The following is a 22,704-nucleotide window of genomic DNA, read 5'->3' as shown; positions in this document are numbered from 1 at the left end:
ATTATTGGGACGTAGTTCATCTACATTAAAAGGACTTATGATAAGTCCTGGGGTAATTGATCCCGATTATGTAGGTGAAATAAAAATTATAGCTAGTTCTCCAAGAGGTATATCAGTAATTTCACCTGGAGACAGAATAGCACAGTTGTTAATAATACCCAGCCTACATAATAAATTTCCTAGTCATAGTGTAAAAAGAGGTTCCAGGGGATTAGGCTCCACAGGTGTAGACTGGGCTATGTTGTCTTTAAATTTAGATTCTCGCCCAATGTTAAAACTAAATATTCAAGGACACGACTTTAATGGGCTACTGGACACAGGTGCAGACCTTAGCATCATATCTAGTAAGGAATGGCCAAAACATTGGCCATTACAACAAGCCACTCAAACGCTTCGAGGCCTAGGAGTGGCTACTAATCCCCATAGAAGTGCAATGATATTAGATTGGAAGGATCCTGAAGGTTGTGAGGGAACTATACAGCCCTATGTATTGGATCATCTTCCTATAAATTTATGGGGACGAGATGTCCTAGATCAATTAGGTTTGACGTTAACAACATCAATCCTAATGCGCCCACTACTAGGGCTAGACAAGGTTTTAGGAAAGAAAAAAGATTAGGAAAACAAGGACAAGGTATAGCAGCACCAATTCAAATAGATCAAGGAACAGACAGACATGGGTTGGATTTTCAGAAAGGGCCACTGAGACAATCAAAATTACTTGGAAATCAGAAAGACCAGTGTGGGTTCCTCAGTGGCCCCTGACTAAAGAAAAGATACAAGTAGCCCATGATCTGGTCAAACAACAATTAGCGGAAGGACATATACAACCTTCCATATCTCCCCATAATACTCCCATTTTTGTCATTAAAAAGAAATCTGGTAAATGGAGATTATTGCAAGATTTAAGAGCCATTAATAATGAGATGGTTATTATGGGACCTGCTCAATCAGGGATTCCTCAATTGTCTGCTTTGCCAAAAACCTGGCATGTTTTAGCCATAGATATTAAAGATTGTTTTTTTTCAATTCCAATTCATCCCGAGGATAGTCCACGTTTTGCATTTACTATCCCTGCATTAAATCATGAAGGTCCTGATCAGAGATATGAATGGAAAGTACTCCCTCAAGGGATGGCTAACAGTCCAACTATGTGTCAAATATATGTTAATAAAGCAATCCAGCCACTTAGAAATCAAAATCCTGAACTACAAATATTTCACTATATGGATGATGTATTATTGGCACATAAAGATAAAAACATATTGCTGGAATGTTATGCCACACTTACAAACTTATTAAAAAATTATAATCTAGAGATAGCAATAGATAAAGTACAATTAAATTTTCCAATTAATTATTTAGGAGTTCTATTATCCTCAACCATGGTCCGTCCACCAAAAATTCAAATACGAGTAGATCAACTCAAGTCACTTAACGACTTTCAAAAGTTATTGGGAGACATAAATTGGATAAGGCCTTATCTAGGCATACCAACAGGAGAGTTGGGACCTTTATTTGATATTCTAAAAGGTCCATCAGATCCAAACTCACCTCGCATGTTAACTCCTGAAGCAAGAAAGGCATTGAAAATTATTGAAACATATATGGAAAATATACATTTGGATAGAATTGATATAAGTTTGCCTTTATTATTTATTGTACTACCAACAAAAAATATTCCTACAGGAGTATTTTGGCAAGAAGGTCCATTATTGTGGATACATTTATCTTATTCTCCTAACACTATTCTTACTAGGTATCCTGAGGCTGTAGGACAATTAATACTCAAAGGAATAAAAGCAGTGAAGGGAGTGTTTGGAATTTCTCCCAATAAAATTATTACTCCATATACTATGGATCAAATTGATGAGTTAGCTAATGAGTTAAATACTTGGGCAATAATCATGTGTAAATCTAATGTTTCATTTGATAACCACTTACCATCTAATCCTTTGTTGTCTTTTTGGTCTAAGCATCCTGTAGTTTTTCCAAAAATGACAAGAAAAACCCCTATCATGAATGCTCCAAATATATTCACTGATGGGTCAAATAATGGTACAGCAGCAGTAGTTACCCCTGATCAAACTTTTACATTTTTAGTACCCAAACAATCAGCTCAAAAGGTAGAGCTTAATGCAGTATTACAAGCCTTTTTAATGTTTAAAGATTCTGTATTTAATTTACTTTCTGATAGTCAGTATGTAGTTAATGCTATAGTATCTCTTGAAGATGCTGGTAGGATTTCCCCTTCTTCTACTGTTTTCTCTTTGTTTTCCACTATACAAAGTCTAATCTGGGACAGAAAAGATCCATTCTTTATAGGACATATTAGAGCACATACAGGATTGCCTGGAGCCCTTAGTTTGGGCAATGATTTAGCAGATAAAACTACACATGACATACATATTTTCTCTACACTAGAAGAAGCTACGAATTTTCATAAAAAATTCCATGTTAATGCTAATACTTTACAAAAGCGTTTTAAAATAACTAAGGAACAAGCCAGACATATAATAAAACAATGTCAAAATTGTGTGACCTTTTTACCACAAGTTAATCTTGGAGTCAATCCTAGAGGACTGATACCTAACCATATTTGGCAGATGGACGTCACACACTTGCCAGAATTTGGAAAATTAAAATATTTACATGTTACAGTTGATACTTCTTCCGGATTTTTGATGGGCTCCCTTCATGCCGGAGAAAAAACTAAAGATGTTATAGCTCATTGCTTACAAAATTTTGCCACTGTGGGTGTTCCTAAACAGTTAAAAACTGATAACGGTCCTGGCTATACCTCTACCTCTTTTAAACAATTTTGCTCATCATTTGGTATTACTCATATAACAGGAATTCCATACAATCCACAGGGACAAGGCATAGTTGAAAGAGCTCATCAAACTATTAAAACGTACTTACTAAAACAAAAAGAGGGAATTGGAAAGGGGTATATATCCCCCAAAGATAAACTTAAAATAACACTTTTTACTCTAAACTTTTTAAATTTGGATTCATCAGGACTTAGTGCTGCGGAAAGGCATATGTATCCAAAAAATGTGCATAAGCCTAAAGTTCTTTGGAAAGATATTCTAACAGGACAATGGAAAGGTCCAGACCCAGTGATTGTCTGGAGTCGGGGCTCTGTTTGTGTGTTTCCACAGGGAGAACAGCAGCTGATTTGGATTCCAGAAAGACTAACTAAAGCAATTTCTACGAATCGAAAAGAAGATGATTTGACTCAAATCCATAACAGCTGATATCCAGAACTCCAGCTTGGCCATTCTTACATCTGCAACAGTGATTAACAAGGATGCTTTTTTCAATATCTATTTTATTATTGCATTTTTCCACATCATAAGGTTCTATTTTTATTTTTTGAGCTCATACAAACCTAGGTTAATGTTTTTCTGATCAGTTTTATTTTTTGACTATAGAGTTTTTAAACATTGCAATGGAGATTTCACCTAGGTAAAGCTACAAGGCCTTTATTATTATCTTATGTGTTGTACGTTTGTTTGCACATTTGTGTTTTGTGTTGTATGTCTGTGTGTGTGTATTTCATATATGAGGAGCGCTCATGAGAAAATGGATCCAAATTATTATTATTATTTTTTTTTATTCACGTGATTTAAATGGCTTAATTTAAATTAGGTAAACAGCTGTTAAAGATTGTTTTTAAAGGTGCTTAACATATCTGCTTGTTTACTAATTTAAATCAGGTAAACAGCTGTTAAGGATTGTTTTTTAAGGAGGTTAACAGATCTGTTTGTTTACTTTCACCTTTCCTTTTCATTATATTTAATAATTCTTTTCAGGTTAATGTCTTTTTAGCATCATTGCCAGAATTCCTATCTTCATCCCAATGAATATAACTCAACAAGTATGCTCAATCAAGGAGTCAACTTACTTTGGGAGGACACGGACTTTGGGAGGAGACGGACAGATTGATAGATTCCTCCCCTTTGAACTGCTTACAGAACTTGCTTGGACTATGTAACTACGTTTAGTGCAGCAAATTGTGGTAATGCTGGCATATCTTTGCTGATGGTGTCACCAGTGATCTTTGCTGATGGTGTCACCAATGATGCAATTTTTCCAAAGGAACTGTCAATTGGCTTGGTGTCGTGGCATTTCTGTATTCTCCTCCCTTCTGCTAGTGATGGTCTAAATTTGGGGGCCAATGGCTATATGCTGGACCGGCAGTCAGTGACGGGTATGATCCAATTGCAATGGTATCAACCTAAGACAGGAGGCTGACGCCTAAAGGTCAGTTGCCTAAAGGTCAGTTTTCCCATGACGGGTAAGAACCATATGTTGAATTGGACAACCTACCAGGCGCGGTCCTTAAGCCACATTAACCTCACTCCCCCACTGGCACCAAGGCCAAATTTGGGGGCCAACAGAGGTGAGGCAAAGAACCTCACCCCCCCACTGGTGCATAGACCTATCCACAAGTATGGCTGTATGCTGGACCGGTAGTCAGTGACGGGTATGATCCAGTTGCATTGGTATCAACCTAAGACAGGAGGCTGACGCCTAAAGGTCAGTTTTCCAATGACGGGTAAGAGCCATATGTTGAACTGGACAACCTACCAGGCACGGTCCTTAAGCCACATTACTTGTTGTTTAATTAATCAGAAGGGGGGAGATGCTGGGAGCCATCAGCCAAGTAGGTATGACAAATTCCTTGCCAGCTTACTCCCATGCTGTCTAGTGGAAGGACTTCTGAAAGGTGACCTTGCTCAAGGACCAGGGCAGGATCCGTGTTTAGGGTGTTCCCCCTTTAGAATAGGGCAGTTTAGCATAATAGGAGAGTAGGGTGTTTCCCCTTTAGAATAGGGCGGTTTAGTAATAGGAGATTAGGGTGTTCCTCTTTTGGAATAGGGCGTATCCTGCTGCTGAGTTCCTCTTGAGTGCTTAGGGTCAGACAGTATTTTTTGAGAGACAGAAGCCCATGCGGTGTGAATTTAGGCAGGAGTGGATTTGGGCGGATTGGATTTGGGCAGAGAACGTGGATTCCCCCAGAGCGTGTTTGTAGACGGCCGGTGTGAGTTCGGGAATAAAGAATTGCTGTTTGAATCTACAAGCTGTGTGGAGACTCGTGATTTGTGCCCAGCGAGAGACTGCGGCACATGGTTTAGGCACTGAGCAGGATGGTGATTCTGTGAGGAGGGAATAGACTTTTTTAGGAGTGGTTTTGGGCTTTCGGCAAAATTGAACAGAAGGTCATGGATTTCCCATATGCTCTATACTCCTACACATGCGTAGCCTCCCTCATTATCACTATTCCCTACCAAGGTGATATCATTATTACAATTAATGAGCCTACCTTGACACATCACCCAAGCCTGTATTTTACATTAGGATTATTTTCAGTGTGGTACATTCTGTGGGTTTGGAGATATATCTATCTATCTATTTATATCTATCTATTTATATCTATATAATTATATATAAAATATTATATATAACATTATATGTATATAATACTATACTATACTATTGTAGAATCATAGAGAGTAGTTTCATTACTTCAAAAATTCTTAGTGCTCCACCCATTCATCCCCTAACTCCAGTGATCACTGATTTTTTCAGGTGTCTCCATAGTTTTGTTTTGTATAGTGTTATATAGTAGGAATCACATGGTATGTAACTTCTTCAGATTAACTTCTATCACTTAATAATATGTATTTGAGTTTTTATCAGGTCTTTTCATGCTTTGATAGCTCATTTATTTTTAGTACTGAATAAAACTTCAATGTCTGGAATGACCATGTTAATCCATTCACTTATTGGAGGACATTTTGGTTGCTTCCAAATGTAGGCCATTATTTTTAAAAGCTACTATAACATCTTTATGGAGGTTTTGTGTGAATATAAGTTTTCAACTCCTTTGGGTAAAAACCAAGAGCTACAGTTGTTCAATTGTATAGTAAGACTGCATTTAGTTTTGTGAACTGCCAAATTGTCTTCTGCAGTGGCTTTACTGTTTTACATTCCCACCAGTCATGTGTGGAGAATACCACTTGGTCTACTTCCTTATCAGCACTTGGTGTTGTCAGTGTTCCAGATTTTGGCCATTCTAGTAGTTGTGTAGTAATATATTATTCTTGCTTTAATTTGCATTACCCTGATGATATGATGTGGAACATCATTTCAAGTGCTTATTTGCCATCAATATATTTTCTGTGGTGAGGTGTCTCTTAAGGACTTTGATTCATTTTTAAATCAGGTTTTTGTTTTCTTGTTGAGTTTTAAGAGTTCTTTGTGTATTTTGAAAATATACTTTGTACAGTGTTATATAGTAGGAATCACATGGTATATTAGTAACCTCTTGTACCATGTTAAATAGTAGGAATCACACAATATGTAACTTCTTCAGATTAACTTCAGTATAGAGTATATGGGAAATACATGACCTTCTTTGTACAGTGTTATATAGTGTATTTTGTTAAGTATTTTTTTGTAAATATTTTCTTCCAGTTTGTGAGTCCACCCCTGCGCGTGCTCTCTCCCTTTCCATCTCTCCCCCACCGTCTCTCTCTCTCATTCTGGGTGCTGGGGATGGAACCCAGGAGTAGTCTACCACTAAGCTACATCCTCAGTCCTTTTTATTTTTCATTTTGAAACACGGTCTCACTAAGTTGCTGAGGCTGGGCTTGAACTTGCAATCCTCCTGCCTCAGCCTCCTGAGCTGCAGGGATTGCAGGTGTGTGCCACCATTCTCAGCTGCTTTACCTTTTATTTTCATGATTATGTCTTCCACAAAGCAAAATTTTTAATTTTAATGAAGGCCAGCTTATCAATTCTTTCCTTCATAGATCATGCCTTTGGTGTTGTATCTAAAAAGTCACTGGTTGGTGTAAGCACAAATAACTGGAAATGGAAGCAGACCTCAAATGGATCAGCAAGCTTTTGTTTATTCAGCAGTGGAGTCAATCAGTCAGGCATCGGAGGGGCTCATTTTTGGGGTGGAAAATGGCCTCCGGTTACCAAGGATTCTGAGTTTTATAGGTTACAGTATGAGTGGTTAATTATCAGAGGCTCAGGCAAAACATGGTGGTCTGGGCAGAGTTGTAAAGATTCGAAACTCATTGTTACTGGGGATGGATGAAAGCTCAGAGTTCAGGCCCCCACTGCTTATTTTCTTCCTCTGAGGTCCACTGTTACCCAGAGCTTCACTGTTTACCTTTTCCTTCCTGGACTCATGGACAATGGGAAAGGGTGAAAGTCCAGGACCCAGCGTTTCAGTATCCACCTCCTACCTTCAGGACCCTTGGTTATTGGGAGTGTTTGCTTTTGGTGGAGATGCTGGGGATTGAACCTGGAAAGGGATGAGTATTGCTCATTTCCCTCGGGGTCCATTGTTTCTTGGAAAAGACTTACTGGGAGAGGATTAATAATTGTTTTCCACCACCCTCCTCCTCCTCCTTCGGGTCAGACACTTTTGGGGGGTTGTCATTTCCCTGTCCTGGGGGTTATGGTAAACCCATATCCTTCAATTGGCCCCGAAGTATCTGATTTTCTATTGTTTTTTAGTTTTGCAATTTATATTTAGGTTTATGATCCATTTTTATTTAATTTTTGTGAAAGATATAAGATCTGTCTTGATTCTTATTTTTAATTTTTTGTACTGAGGATTGAGCCCAGAGGCACTTTACCACTGAGCCACATCACCAGCTCTTTTTATTTTTTATTTTGATACAGGTTCTCACTAAATTAGTTAGGAACTTGCTAAGTTGCTGAGGCTGGGCTTCAACTTGCAGTTCTCTTGTCTCAGCCTCCCCAGTTTCGGGGGATTATAGGTGTGTCCTACTCCACCCAGCTGTTCCAGTATTATCTGTTGGAAAGACAATCTTTTTTTTTTTTTTTTTTGAGAGAAAGAGAGAGAGAGAGAGAGAGAGAGACAGAGAGAGAGAGAGACAGAGAGAGACAGAGAGAGACAGAGAGAATTTTAATATTTATTTTTTAGTTTTTGGCAGACACTGCTGGGAGCCATCAGCCAAGTAGGTATGACAAATTCCTTGCCAGCTTACTCCCATGCTGTCTAGTGGAAGGACTTCTGAAAGGTGACCTTGCTCAAGGACCAGGGCAGGATCCGTGTTTAGGGTGTTCCCCCTTTAGAATAGGGCGGTTTAGCATAATAGGAGATTAGGGTATTCCCCCTTTAGAATAGGGCAGTTTAGCATAATAGGAGATTAGGGTGTTCCCCCTTTAGAATAGGGCGTATCCTGCTGCTGAGTTCCTCTTGAGTGCTTAGGGTCAGACAGTATATTTTGGGAGACAGAAGCCCAGGAGTAGTGGATTTGGGTAGAGTAGTGGATTTGGGCAGAGTAGTGGATTTGGGCAGAGAATGTGGGTTTCCCCAGAACGTGTTTGTAGATGGCCGGTGTGAGTTCGGGAATAAAGAATTGCTGTTTGAATCTACAAGCTGTGTGGAGACTCGTGATTTGTGCCCAGCCAGAGACTGCGGCAAGACACAACACTTTGTTTTTGTATGTGGTGCTGAGGATCGAACCCAGGCCGCACGCATGCCAGGCGCGCCGCTCGAGTCACATCCCCATCCCCAAGACAATCTTTTAACTCCATTGTATTGTTACTTTGTCAAAGATCAGTTGACGACATTTATGTAGGTCTATTTTGAGGTCTCCATTCTGTCTCGTGGATCTACTTGACAATTCTTTCACCGAGACTATTGTTATTGTAGCTTTATAGTAAGTTTTGAAATTGGATATTGCCTGTCCTCAGCTTTGCTATTCTTCAGTATTGTGTTAGCTGTTATGGGCATTTTGCCTCTCCATGTAAACTTTAGAATCAGTTTGTCAGTATTCACAAATTAGCTTTGATTTTATTGGGATTGCATTAAATCTAGAGAAGTTGAGTACTGACATCTTGATATTAAGCTTCCTATCCATAAATGTGGATGTCTCCATTTTATTTAGTTTTTTTTTCAATCTAAGTTTTGTAGCTTTCCTCATATAGATCTTGTGAAATTTTTTTTAGATTTACATCCATTTTTTTTTTTAGAGGGACTGGTATTGTTTTTAACTTCAAGCTTCATATGTTCATCGTTGGTATACAGTTAAATCTTTGTATGACTTTTTTCATTAGATGACAGGCATTGTATATTTTGTGTTTTGTTGGGTGCTGCATATTTCAAAATTCATCCATATATACATATATATATACACCCTGTATATATTATAATATATATCATTATATATTACACATGTACATATTAATGTATATATATTACATTCAGGGATGTCTAGGTCATTATTTTGCCTTGTAGGATGATTAGCAACATATCTCAAGCCTCTACCCACTAGATGCCAATAGTGCCCATCTCTCCTGGCTAACAGCTAAAAACATCTTCAGACATTGCTGAATGTCTCCTGGGGCGTAGTTGCTCTTGTTTGAGAACCACTGCTCTACCCCATGTCCGGTGGATTACAAAGTTTCCTACTCAGGCTCTTTGTGATTTCTAGTGATTTTTTCCCCTCTAATCTCTTTGTTCTTTCCCCAAACTCAATTGTGCTTTTAAGTACTCAACTGAATACTCAAGGAGGAATCCTCTGCAAAATTCATGTCTTCTTTCTGTGCACTTATCTCCTCTCTGGTACTCTGATCTGCAAAAGTCAGCTACAATGGCCTCCTGGGACCCCTTGCTCCATTTTCTCCACTTAATTCCAAGCTAGGTCTGGTTTCCTGGTCCCTGCGCTGTGGACTGGTATTAAACTGGGGCAATTTAAGTTTACATCACTGGTTTCTTTTCTTGGTGAGATCTCATGTTTCCCATTCTTTGCCTCTGTGTGATATATTTTGTCCAATACTCTACTTGGTCAGGCAGGTTAGATCTGGTCCCTGTATCCCATCTGACATGAAGGGTTGTTTTCTTCTTGGTACTGGGGGATTGAACCCAGGGGCACTTAACCACTGAGCCACATTTCAGAGTTTTTTTTTTGTTTTTGTTTTTGTTTTTTAGTGATACAGGATCTCAGTAAATTGCTGAGACTAGCCTCAAATTGTGCTCATCCTACCTCAGCTTCCCCAGTCACTGGGATCACAGGTATGCTCCACCATGCACCTCTGGCTTCCGAAGTGTTTTCAGTGACAAAAACAGTATAACTACTTGTTAATTAGAAAAACCCAGAAGGTGATTTGATGTGAAGTTATGGATTACTGGAATGTTGAGTTATGTGAAAGGACTTGGATCCAGTGAGAGGTTAGCCTTACACAGAAGCAGCTGGTCTAAAATTGAGAAGGAAGATACAAGATTAACTAGTCAACCTGTGATAATCGTAAGTGGTTTCCTGTTTCCTAATAAATACATTTTAGGTACATACGTATTGAGGAAAGGTAATGTGATTTAGACAGGTTGGCCAGGGAAGTTTGCACAAAGCGAACTTTAAGGAAACCAACCATGAGACTCTGGAGGAAGGCTATTCCAGGCATGGGGACAGCAATTGCAAAGAACTTGATGTGGAAGCCATGCTTGATTAGCAAGGAGGATAACGTGGCTGGAGAGAATGAACATGGGGAAAAGGTAAGGCCAGAGAGACAAAGGGGGTGAGGAGGGCAGGCAGTCAGTGAAGACCTGGTTGGCCACTGGCAGAACTGACTTTCCTTTGAATGAGATGATAGACCATTAGAAGTTTTGGGCAAAGGAATATGACAGAATGCTGAGAACAGCTGAACAAAACAAAATCACCATCTGGTTTTAAATTCTTAAAAAGTTTCTTTACATATTTTATGAAGGTAATGTAATAGTAAGTTTAGAAATAAAAATCACCCAGTCATGCATAGTTCTAGTAACACCCCACTAACATTTTGTTCTCTATACATTCATATGGATGTTCTTTAAAGACCTGTCCCCATTTCTAAGTATTAAACCAGTATTATTTAACCAAACGTATTAATTTATTGCACAGGTCTCGAGCATCTACAAATCCACAGGCCTGATAACTTCAAAGAACCATGTTGTTGGTGGTGGGGTGGATATCAAGTCATAGGGAGTGTTCTAAGAGCAGCATTAGAAAGTAGGTGCAACAGACCCAACAGTGTCATACCCAAGTCTCATACAAATTAATCTGGAGGAAGGATGGGAAGAGAACTGTCAAACTGGCTGGGTGAAACTGTTGATTCATGCATTTCAACACAGATGTGCAGTTACTGTTAAAAAGTAAAGTGTGTGTGTATGGCATGTGGTATAGGGAGAGCAGGATGACAAATGGCAGAGGTTGACAGAGGCCAAATAATGGAAGGCCATGCTGATTTTATTAATTCATATAGTGTGTGAAGTATAAGCCTAGAATTTTAAATTACAAAGGTCTTCTACAAATCAATGAGAAAATACAAATAATCTACATATTTATCAGGACAGAAACCAAATCCAATTATCTTAAACAAGAAAGGGACTTTATTGGCTCACAAAACTTTAAAGTCCGGAGGTAGGGCAGACTTTAGGCACAGCTGGATCTAGGGCCTCCAGAAAAATGACATCAGAACTTAGTTCTCTTTCCATTTTAGTTGGCCTCCAAGTTTCTCCTCAGACAGGCTTTCTCCGCATAGTACAAATTCAGGCTCAAATCGTCCTTGGTTCCTGGGATCTCTGTGAAGCCTTCTTCCAGTAGTTTTAGCAGAAGTTCTGTTGAGGGCTCTCCTTAGCCTGGCTTAAATTACACACGCATCTTTTAACAGCTGCGGCTAGGGAGCTGTGGGACTGAGGAGGCCAGGACACGTGCTCACCTAAGCCACAAGGGAATGGGTTTACCGCAATAAATAAGGGTTGTTGTCAGAAGATGGGAAAAAAGATGAACAAACAAAAACAAATGCACACAACCCAATACGAAAGCAGGTAAAAGAAACGAACAATCAATCCATGGTATAAATATAGATGACTGATAACCACAAAAATAATTCCAACTTCACTATCAGGGAAATGCAAAATAAAGGGATTTCTTTTTTCTCTTTTGCCCAACATTTAAAGACTATCAAGTATGGGTAAGGCTATGTGGGGAAAGGAGCATTTTCCATACAGTTGGTGAAAATATATTAGTTTTCATGAAGACCTTTTGGAAGGCTCAGGTGGGTCTATAAGACCGCAAACTTTTAAACCCAACCATCTACCTTACAGGACTCCAACCTAAGGAATTGATTCAACACATCCACAAAGATCTGAATGTTTACTTTGGCAATGTAATAGCAGAAGAAAAAAAGGTGGGAATAGTTAAATAATGGTATTTTCATAGTTTTAATCCCATTTAACTGTAAAAGAAATTTAAAGACCTCAGTGTCATTTCTGAGATTAAAAAAAATGAATTTCAGATGTATGATCCTATGTAAAAATAGTGTTTTATGTATGGCCACATGGAAATTTACAGAAAGGGTATTAGAAGGATGTATTCTGAACTATGGAAAGTGGAATTTGACTGGAAGCCCTGAAAAATATAGTCTCTTTGCTCTTGTGTATTTTTTAAGTTTTGTGTAATGAGAAGGTAGTCATTTATACTTTCATAATTACAAAAAAAAAAAAAAATGGGCAAAAGCAACTCACAATAGGAAAAAAAATGCCCAGTAAACATATGAAAAGATGTTAAAGATGTTCCTCCTTGTTAATCAAAGAAAAGAAATAAACAAAACAAACAAACAAAAAAAAACACCACATTTGCCTATCAGGCAAAAAATTTTAAGGACACAGCATTGGCAGGAGTGTAGGCATACAGTCATTCTTACTACTGAATGGAGCTGTAAACTGGTATAATCTTTTTGATGGTATTTTTCAAAAATGTCAAATGTGCATTCCCTGATCCAATAAATATACTTCTAGCTATTTGTATTACGGAAATACCCACAAAGGTAACAAAATATATGTATGTACAGGATGTTAACTATGCCTGTTATTTATAAAAAATCTAATAATCCATCAATGTGGGGTTGGTTAACTAAGAGTATATTCATGCAATGAAATAGTATTCAGCTATGAAAAATGTCTACATCAATGTAGAGGGAGGGGGGCAAGTCTTAGTGCAATATATGTAAAATGGGCATATGTACCAACCTCATATGGTTGCTGAGGGTTGAGTTAATCCATGGTAAAGCACTTTAATACGTGCCTATAGGCAGCAACCCAACCCCCAAGTGTTACCAAATAAAGTATTTTTGCTTAAATATGTATATACCTAAATTCAACAAACCAAACCGCCATCACTTCTGAGGAAGGCTTTACATTTCTGTACTACAAAAAAAAAAACTTTAAAAACATCAATGAGCATCTTGAATAGTTTTCACATTTGTTAGCCAAAAAACATAAAAATGTAAGATTTATCAACCAAGATTTAACAGCCTTATAGTGAAAACTATCTGTACTTGAGTCCACAGAACTAGATTTGAGTTTTAGTTTTAACTGGAAACATGTAAGTCATGTATCTCTGAATCTTGTTTCCCTAGTCTACAAATCTAGGTGGGATAGGTAATGTCTAATCCAATACTTAGCATGCAGATTATTTCAATACGTGTAACCTCCCCGTCATTTGACACAAATGTAAGACACTGCTAAATGGTCAAGTATTGACTGCTGTGAATGTAAAGAGCATAACCTCCAAGAAAATATAAAACTTAACAGTAACTAGCAAATGCTCCCAGTAGCTAAAGGCTACTGCAAGCCCCTAACACAATAGTTCATTGCTAACCAAACACATGTTCTGGTTGGGTGACTGCTTGGCAACCAATTTACTATGATTTTCTGTATGGGCATAAGTGAAATGTCTGAATGAAACCATAAATCACTAATGAGCTATTCTAAATCAATGTCTAGTTAACCCTAACCAAAGATGGTGAGCACACATCCTATCACATCCTCTCCCTGTGTACCACCATCTGTTTTTTTTTTTTTTTTCCTTATCTAGTTGCTTTCCCCACATGCCTTGCCTTAGAATTTGAACTATGCACAGGTTTATCAGCTGGTAAAACAAAAACATATTTGCTAAATATAATGCTACTTTTTCTGTGCTCTCACAACACCCAACATCTTTGGCATTTATGACAAATCTACCAAAGGGAAGCTTCCTCAAATATAAGATCTTAGAAAGCACAAAATCCAACTTCTGAGACATCACTCCCTTCTTACCTACTCTGATACAAGAATCCTGTCATCCCAGCAGTCTTCCAAATATGCCACCTAAAACGTACTTGGAAAGAAGCAAGTTATAAATAAAAAAATCAACTCAAGATCATTTTATCTCAGAGCAGAGGAGTTTATAGCTTTATTGGACATTGACTTGTTTCCTCTCAGTCACAAGGAAAAAAAGACCCCAACAAAAGTCCCTATATTTTCTTGTATAACTTAAAATACATTATATCATTACTACATATTTATACTTCAATAAATCTTAATCTATAAAGCACATTTCTTATAATTGTTATCAGAAAATCTATAAACAAGCTCCATTCTGCCTCACTTCTCCACCAGCTGGCCTTGCATTTATTACTATGCTTTTTATCAGACTCATGCAAATCATCTTCCCATTTTAAAATTTGATCCAAGCACCAAATACAACCCAAATCTCTGCAACTATGAAATATTTGGATTTGCATGGATCACTTTCCATAAAATGATGCCCACTGTAAAAAGCCTTTTCTCATTCAATATTTTAACTTCCAGAGTTTTCCACTAAGCAGTAGAAACACAGTACTTGGAATTCTCAGTCAAGGAGTATATAATCCTACTACTAACAATGTATTACTTTAATACATTTTTAAAAAATGTGTTAAGACTGAAAATTAAAAATAGTTCAATCAATCTGATAGTTAATAAACTAGTTGTTAATAGCCTAGTTGTTTATTTTTAAAGAACAGTCCATTTAACTTAACATGTAGATACAACCTCAACACTACTAGAGATTGATTTTTTTTAAAAGAGATTCATAAACCTCCAAACTGTGGTAAGAATGTATCCTGGACTCACCTCTGAAGAATGCTGGAGAGCTGGCTAGCTCTTTGAGCTGATTCCTCATCCCCCTCCAAATACAACACCCTGGTAAGAGAACTATGGCTCTGGGAATCTCAGAGGTGACATTCCTGGGAATGCTGACAGGGGAAAAGAGGGTAACTACATGAAACAGCTTTATATTAAATCCCCTATGATTTACAGTGGAAGAAACACCTACCAACTTAATGGTAGGATTACAGTACCTAGCACAGTGCCTTGTCGGTAGAAAATGTTTTAATAATAAATGCATGGCTGCTTTAGCCTGGTGTTCAACCCTTTTGTACCAAAGGAATAAAAATAGCAAACCTGATACATGATGCCTGTTAGGTAATCATCTGTCTTTAATAAAGATGAAGGCAAAAGAATGATGATCTTTTGAGTCTCTTCCCAAAAGCCAAGTCAGACCATTAACTTGTGTTTACATTTGCCTTTCAGTACTGCCATTTTTAGTGTTAAAATTTCTACCTTAACACTTCTACAATTATTGTTAAACTACTTTTAAATAATAAATGGGAAAATATTTTCATTAGTTAACAGGCCCCAATAAGATACAATGAGCAGTTTGTCAGTTTCCTGGGGGAGATGGACTATACTTAAAATTCCTACATTTCAATGCAGAGATCAAGTATTTGTATATCTTCCCAACCTAGACATTCCATTCACTTTTTTGAGATTTTTATCACCATCACTTATCTGAGATCTTAAGGCTCCTTTTATTTTGATGCTTTCAGCCATTCTTTATCTTCTGTTTTCTCAAATATATATTCTAATTAGGTAAAACAGAAAGATATATTTTAAAAAGATGGTTTTGAGACTTTATAGTTCCTATGTTACCCTTTAAAAGTAGAAAGGAATGTATCCTTACAAAGAACATTTCAATGATCAACATAACAATAAGGTATTTGTCTAGGAAATAAAACTTAAAAGGGAAAAACAATCAGGTAGTTCATTATTTGGAAAAAACAGAATATAAACATCACATGGAGAAATTAGGCATTAACACCTGAATTAAGTTTAAAATTTCAGTTTCTAGGCAGGTATAACACCATTTTTTTCCAAGATAAAATAATAATGGTGAATGAAGACTTTTTTATATTTCCCAGCGGATTTTCTGATAGTCAATAGGGAAAAAAAACTATTCTATATCACTTCATGTTTTTAACTGTGTCTTCATTTTTGAAGAAAAAGACCTGAGTGCTGATTTGTGTGTGTGTGTTTGTGTGTGACTTCTTAAACTTTCACAACATTCAGAAGTTTTTCTGCATTGTGTCTTCTCTGATGTCTAAAAAGATTTGAGCTCTGACTATAGGATTTCCCACACTGAACACATTCATAAGGTTTCTCCCCAGTATGGATTCTCTGATGATTAATAAGCCCAGAATTCTGGCTAAAGGCTTTCCCACATTCAAGACATTTGTAAGGTTTTTCTCCAGTATGGACTCTCTGATGTTGTACGAGGATGGAACTTCTGCTGAATGCCTTCCCACACTCAACACAGCCATAAGGTTTCTCCCCACTGTGGATTCTTTGATGGAGAATAAGAGCTGAGCCTTGACTGAAGTGTTTTCCACATTCATCACATATATGTTGTTTCTTCCGAGAGGGATTTCTCTTTCTTTCAAACCTGCCCTTTGGGAAACAGGTTTCTCCATATTTAAAAATCTGAGGAACACCTATATTGAGAGTACCAGGAACTTCATGAGATTCTACTGCTGAAGGAATTTCCTGTTTTGGAGCTAGTGCTCCATTTTCAGTCCGAGCATCATCATCTGAAACAAAGAGAAAAATGCAAATATGAAATAAAGAGAAAATGCACAGCCTATCTGGGGAGAAAAGATGTTCGAAAGAAAAAAAAATTTAAATGAACTAAGAATAAATTGTTCTGCACATCTATAAACAGCATTCTGATAATTAGTGTTAAGGATGCTCCCCCCGCCCAAAAAATAAAATGACTAATTATAAAGCTAATGAAGTAACAGCATAACATGATGACATAAAAGGTTCTATTTAAATTAAACACTAATCTAGAGAATAATAAATGGTAGATTCTAAGATAGTTTGGGAGATAGTCAAAATGAAATGGTTAGGTCTAGAAGAAATTTTGTTAGAAAAAAAAAAATGGCCATTAGGAAATCATAATATTCTTTTAAGAAAAATTAAATCAAGGACTGGGGTTGTGGCTCAGCTCGCCTAGCACGTGCGAGGTCCTGGGTTCGATCCTCAGCACCACATAAAAAATAAAGGTATTATATCCATCTACAACTAAAAAATAAATATTTTTAAAAAATTAAATCAAAACACAAAGGTGTAAATAATAAGTAGTCTGTCATAAAGTAGCTATTTCTGAAAATGAGCAAGGCAGATCATAGCCAAGATTAAATTAAAAGCAGACAACAGGTTTTGATTAAAAAAAAAAGGGGGGGGGGTCTGAAGAAGGATTGAGAGCATCCTATGTTAATTGAAGACAAGGTACTTAAAAATTCAATATACCTTTAACCAATAAGAGGTTTCCTATAAAAGAAACCTGCCCTACTTGGTATCTGTCATGGTATTTAGAAAAACTGTCATTTCTAAGCCTCAGTGAGAGATGTCCAGTGAAAGCAAAGCCTAAATTACCAACAGGAAGTACCATCACCAGGGGCTGGGGATGTGGCTCAAGTGGTAGCGCGCTCGCCTGGTATGCGTGCGGCCCAGGTTCGATCCTCAGCACCACAAAGATGTTGTGTCCACCGAGAACTAATAAATAAATATTAAAAAATTCTCTCTCTCTAAAAAAAAAAAAAAAAGAAGAAGAAGTACCATCACCAACCTATAGTCAGAAGTAAGAGTAAGTCTTATGTAAGGATTCCCTAAAACTTCAAGTCTCAAAAAATTACAGTTGATATAGATAGGATAAGTAGCATCACTCAAAAAAGTGGTCAACAGTATTATGATCAACAAAGAGACAATAAGTCAGGAGAAGATACGGAGACTCTGACTCTTAAGGGTTTATAGAAGATTAATTAACTAAGGCTTGGAAAGTTGAAGAACAGAGAAGTATGAAGATTAAGTGTGGACAATGGGGCACAGAAACAAACAAACAAAAAAATCAATGTCCCACATGTGGAGGAGACTAGAGTGCTGAAATGAGGCTATTAAAAAACAGGTAAAAAAAATTATTCTAAATTTCACAACAAGGAGAACTTCTCTACTCAAGCAAATATCACGTCCAAAGATCAAGGGCTGTGGTTCTTACACAGAAGAATGTCCCACAAAACATGTACAATTGCAGATTTTCAGCAAACTTGATTTGTTAGCACTGTCCCCTTGGCAAGGGAAACATGCTCAGACTTCATTCTGTGGCATACCAGAATTATCACCCAATTATATCAAGAAATGATCCCCAAAGCAGTTTCAAACAAAATTTCATTTAAACTCGTAAATATAAAAGGAAATCCAGCCATTTTTAAAATACACTGGGTTGTATCAAAGTATAAAAAAGTATGTACATGGCATTAATTGCCAATATAGAGAGAACAAGTGATCTAAGTGAATTATTACAATTACGGAATTTTAACTTAATTTTCCTGCATTCAGAGATTATAGCTAGAAAGTCTATTTTTGCATAAAAACTTAGAAAAAGGAAAGAATTTACCCTAAAAATCATTTTTACAAAAAAGTTTTTAAAAAAATGATTCTAGGTAGCACATTGAGGAAAAAAAGAAGTAGCTAAAAATTTAGAAAACTTCAGTGATATATAATAAACTAAAAGGTAAGAGGCATGAGATAAACTTATTATGAATTAGACAGGAAACTAAGAGTAAATGGAAAACAGATTCAGATGACAAATAAGCAATACTAAGTATAAAATAGAAGGACCTGGTCTATGGGTGGGTGCTGGCTCAGAGTAAGACAAATGCTAGTGTGACATGGGAGGTCTTTAGAAAAGAGGGAAGAAAAGGCTGAGATGTCCCAGGGAGCGGGGTGGAAGATTTGAGGTCAGCAATCGAATTTTATTAGAAAAGAATCAAGACTTTTTTTTTTTTTTGGTAGTTCTGGAACTCAAAACCCAAGGCCTTGTGCTTGATAGGCAAGCACTCTATCACTAAGCTACATCCCTGGCCCCCCAAATCAAGGATTTTATAGTATGTCTGTCCAAGGAGTTGGGTTAAAAGTCCCCCACAATAAGAACAAGCAAACAGTTCTGGAAAAAAGCCCACACAAAGTTTTGGTCCTTACCACAGTGCCTTAAGGAATGGAGTTCCCAGGATGCCCACTTCAGCTGGTTCTCCACAGCATCAAGCTCAGAACTTGGCAATCCCTGAGCATCTTCTTGAGATACTATCTCCTCTACTAGTACTTCTCTTTTCCGTCGACGGAGAGAAACCTGGAAAGATTATTTTGGTTCAGTTGAAAAAGAATTGTTACTAAACACATCCAAGAAAAACCATACAAAATATCTACTGCAGAGGCCCAGATGCCAAAAGACACAGAAAGAGAGTAGTAAGGAAATATGGAAGAAGGCATAGAAATAACTTTAATTCAATCAAGTGAAATTAACTCAGCAGTTGATCAACTGCTATGTCAGTGCTTCTGACCCCAGGAAAAGTGATGTAAGCAGGCTCACCGGCTGTCCAGGGTCATCTAGTTCACTCTCCAAATCCTCCAGCACTGTCACTGCCTCTTCTCCATTCTCTGGATGATGCTCTCGAACCCAAGTCTGTAGCTCTTTGGGCAGGATAGCAACAAACTGCTCCAGCACCACTAGTTCCAAGATCTGTTCTTTTGTGTGCCTCTCTGGCCTGAGCCACAGACGGCAAAGTTCTCGGAGCTGGCTCACTGCTTCACGGGGCCCTGGTGAATCCTGGTATCCAAATTGCCTGAATCGCTGTCGGAAAACCTCTGGATCAGGGAGATGATTCCAGGTGATACTTGATCCCTCTTCACCATCAGGATCCTCTTCCAACTTCACTCTAAGAATTTTTTCCTCTTCATCTGGAGTTGGGATGATAAGTATTGAATCTTCTTCCACTGACTGTGCAGACATTCTGATTTGTAATACTTCAAGAAGAGACAATAAAAGCAGGATAAAATCCTCAAAAAAATGTCCTGTTTTCTTCACAGGTACTCCTGAGGCACAAGAAAGAAAAACACATGTGACCAAATATACTAAGAATTTGGATTTATACTGATAAAGAAAAAATATTTGTTCTTTTACTGGATTAAAAATTCCAATCAAAAGCCTACACCAGGCCTGGGGTTGTGGCTTAGTGGTAGAAGCACATGCCGAACATGTGTGAGACACTGGGTTCAATTCTCAGCACCACATAAAAATAAATAAAGGTTCATCATCAACAAGAACAATAAAAAGCCTATACCAGAGTCAGCAAAACTACAGATCGAAACCAAATCTAGCTTGATGCCTGTTTTCATAACACATGAGAAAAGTCTGAAATTTTTTGGTGGTTGAAAAAAATATTGCATGATGTGAAAATATAAATTTAAAATGTCTATATCCATAAATTGTTTTATTTGTTCATGGTTCATACTACAATGGCAGAATTAAGTAGTTTCAACACAGATGATATGACCTAAAAACCTTAATTTTTATTATCTGGTCCTTTACAGAAAAACCTTGCCAGACTATGACCTACAAAGTTGACAAACCCCATTTCAACAATCAAACGAATCCGAGCAAGAACTGGTCTATGTCAGGGTCTTCTAAATGTGCTTGATCTTGGAACACATTATGTACAATTTAGGGCTGATGTTCCCTGACTTACTTGAGTCAACTTAAAAGTAACTGCATTTAAATTTATAATGACAGGCATTAAACAGCAAATTCTGTTAAGAAAAGGCATTGTCAAAAGGCGGGCATGGTGGGGCAAGCTGGAAATCCCAGCAGCCCAGGAGGCTGTGAGCTCAATGCCAGCCTCAGCAACTTAGCAAGTCCCTAAGCAACTCAGTGAGACCCTATCTCTAAATAAAAATATTAAAAAAGGCTGGGCATGTGGCTCAGTGGTTAAGCGCACCTGGGTTCAATTCCCAGTACCAAAAAATAATAACAAAAAGAAAACAACAAAGAAAAGCCATTCTCAGAACCACTTTAACTTCTTGCAGTAGTTCAGAGTCTCTTATACTGGATGACTCAGTTTTCCCAGCTTCTAACTTCAGGGAATCTTTGTGCTACTTTCTGATCCCTTACTTAGTATTTGCATAGTCATGCGGAGGCCACGAATTGAGAATGAGCATAGAGTTACTACAAGTATTCAAGCTCCAGAATATAAAAGCTGTAACTTACAAAAACAACTTTGTAACTGATCAAGACGAAGAGTAAGAATCCGAAAATGCTTTATCCAGCAGGTAATACATACGGGTTTAAATACTCTGGATGTGGTGGTCTTACAAGCAGTCTAGCCAAAAGATTTACTCATCCCTATCCCAGGATCCGATTTTACCAATGGCTCAAGAATTTCTATATAAGAGAAATTTATTTTCCTTTTATGCTATATAGCACTCGGCTCGTGGGGCACAGGGAGAGCTGGGAGGCAGGCCTCGAGTCCCCAGTGTTTGGAAGAGTGACTGATCCCAGGTGATCTTGCCTCAGTCCTGCAGAGACTCGCTGTGTATACCACCTTCGTCCCGAAGTCCTCCAGCCCCTCCTCCCAGCACTCCGAGCCACGACCACAGAGGACCTGAGGCCAACAAGTCACCACCGCCTCGAATCCACGGCATTTCCGCCCGCGGCGAGCGGAACTACCAGTCCCGGCAGCCCCCGCGCAAGGCCCGCCCAGTCTCCACCTCCGCAGAGATAACTCCCAGAAGCCTCTGCGAAACGCCAGGGCCTCGAAATAGAACAAAACCGGCAGGTGGGGGAGGGGGAAAAAGAGGGTCTCGGAGGGCAGAAGCAACGTAGAACTCCCGGCGAATGCCTAAGGCTCGGGTGGGCCTCCCGCTGACCCCTTCCCGCCCCTCAACTGCTAGGCGCGGAGACCATGGCCCTTTCTCCGCGCCTCTTGGGAAGCTGAGAAAGGTTCCCGCCAGCTTCCTCGCCGGTTTTTGCTAAAAGGTCCGCAGACCGTAGCCCGGCGTCCCCCTCCTCCTCATACCCTTCCCTCAACTTGCGCAAACCTCTGGCTCAGGAACTGCAGCAGCTTCGCTGTCCAAGGCAGACGCAGAAACGCCGCTTACAAGCCGTTTCCCAGAAGCCCCCGGAGCGGACTCCTTCCGGTCTGCAGGCCCGAGGAGGCGGAGAGAGGCAAAGCCCCGCGTTGCCATGGAGATGCACTCCAGGTGGGGGAAGGGCGGCCTAATGACAATGACCGCATTGAGGCTGCGCTTGGCCCAGCGCCTCTGCTCGAATAGCCCAGCATTCTGTTCCGTTTTTAAAAAACGGAAAAGGGAGAATGCTGCCGTTAAGATAGTCTTTTCAGTCTCACAAACCCTTTCATGCATTATATCATGTGAGTAATCCCCTGGAAGAGTAAAAGTCAGTATTTATGAAAGCTTACGACATGATGCTGGCTACTGTCCCTGTGCTATACATGCACTGTGCTGTTTTGTTTTGTTTTTTCTCAAAACTAATATGATGTAGTAACTTTTATTATGCCCATTTCAGGCTAAGTGAGGCACAAATAATTTGCCAAGAGCTCCTAACTCTTACGTGGAAATCAAGATTTGAAACCAAGACATGACCCAAACCTTTGGCTCACACCAGCTATGTCACAAAGTTT

General features: G+C 38.5%; 1 protein-coding gene across 6 annotated transcripts; it reads right to left on the bottom strand.

Annotated features, from left to right (window-relative positions):
• Positions 1-11,399: 11,399 nt before the first annotated feature.
• Positions 11,400-22,193, bottom strand: Znf24 (zinc finger protein 24). Of its 6 annotated transcripts, XR_013089070.2 has the most exons (6): positions 22,103-22,193; positions 19,599-20,101; positions 19,211-19,358; positions 14,969-16,761; positions 14,132-14,182; positions 11,400-11,751 (listed from the first exon to the last, which is right to left on the bottom strand). XR_013089070.2 is itself a non-coding variant. In XM_076837192.2 (4 exons), the coding sequence occupies exons 2-4, from the start codon at positions 20,016-20,018 to the stop codon at positions 16,223-16,225; spliced, it is 1,107 nt and encodes a 368-aa protein (XP_076693307.1). In that variant the 5' UTR covers positions 20,019-20,101; positions 22,103-22,193; the 3' UTR covers positions 11,400-16,222. The 6 variants fall into 6 exon arrangements, 1 of the variants encoding a protein (XP_076693307.1); XR_013089066.2 differs by having other exon boundaries at positions 13,185-16,761; XR_013089067.2 differs by having other exon boundaries at positions 14,132-16,761.
• Between the last annotated feature and the right edge of the window lie 511 nt (positions 22,194-22,704).

Source organism: Callospermophilus lateralis, chromosome 17 (genome assembly GCF_048772815.1).
Source record: "Callospermophilus lateralis isolate mCalLat2 chromosome 17, mCalLat2.hap1, whole genome shotgun sequence".
Lineage (NCBI taxonomy): Eukaryota > Metazoa > Chordata > Mammalia > Rodentia > Sciuridae > Callospermophilus > Callospermophilus lateralis.
Note: the sequence above shows the minus strand (reverse complement) of the source record. Positions and strands in the feature narration are given on the sequence as shown.

What these genes read in the sequence shown, in the direction of transcription:
- Znf24 (XM_076837192.2), bottom strand. Translation starts at nt 20,018, where the DNA reads ATGTCTGCACAGTCAGTGGAAGAAGATTCAATACTTATCATCCCAACT. An exon ending in TAGATGACCCTGGACAGCCG is followed by an intron (nt 19,359 to 19,598) that starts GTGAGCCTGCTT and finishes TAATCTTTCCAG; the next exon opens with GTTTCTCTCCGTCGACGGAA. An exon ending in CCATTCCTTAAGGCACTGTG is followed by an intron (nt 16,762 to 19,210) that starts GTAAGGACCAAA and finishes TCTTTGTTTCAG; the next exon opens with ATGATGATGCTCGGACTGAA.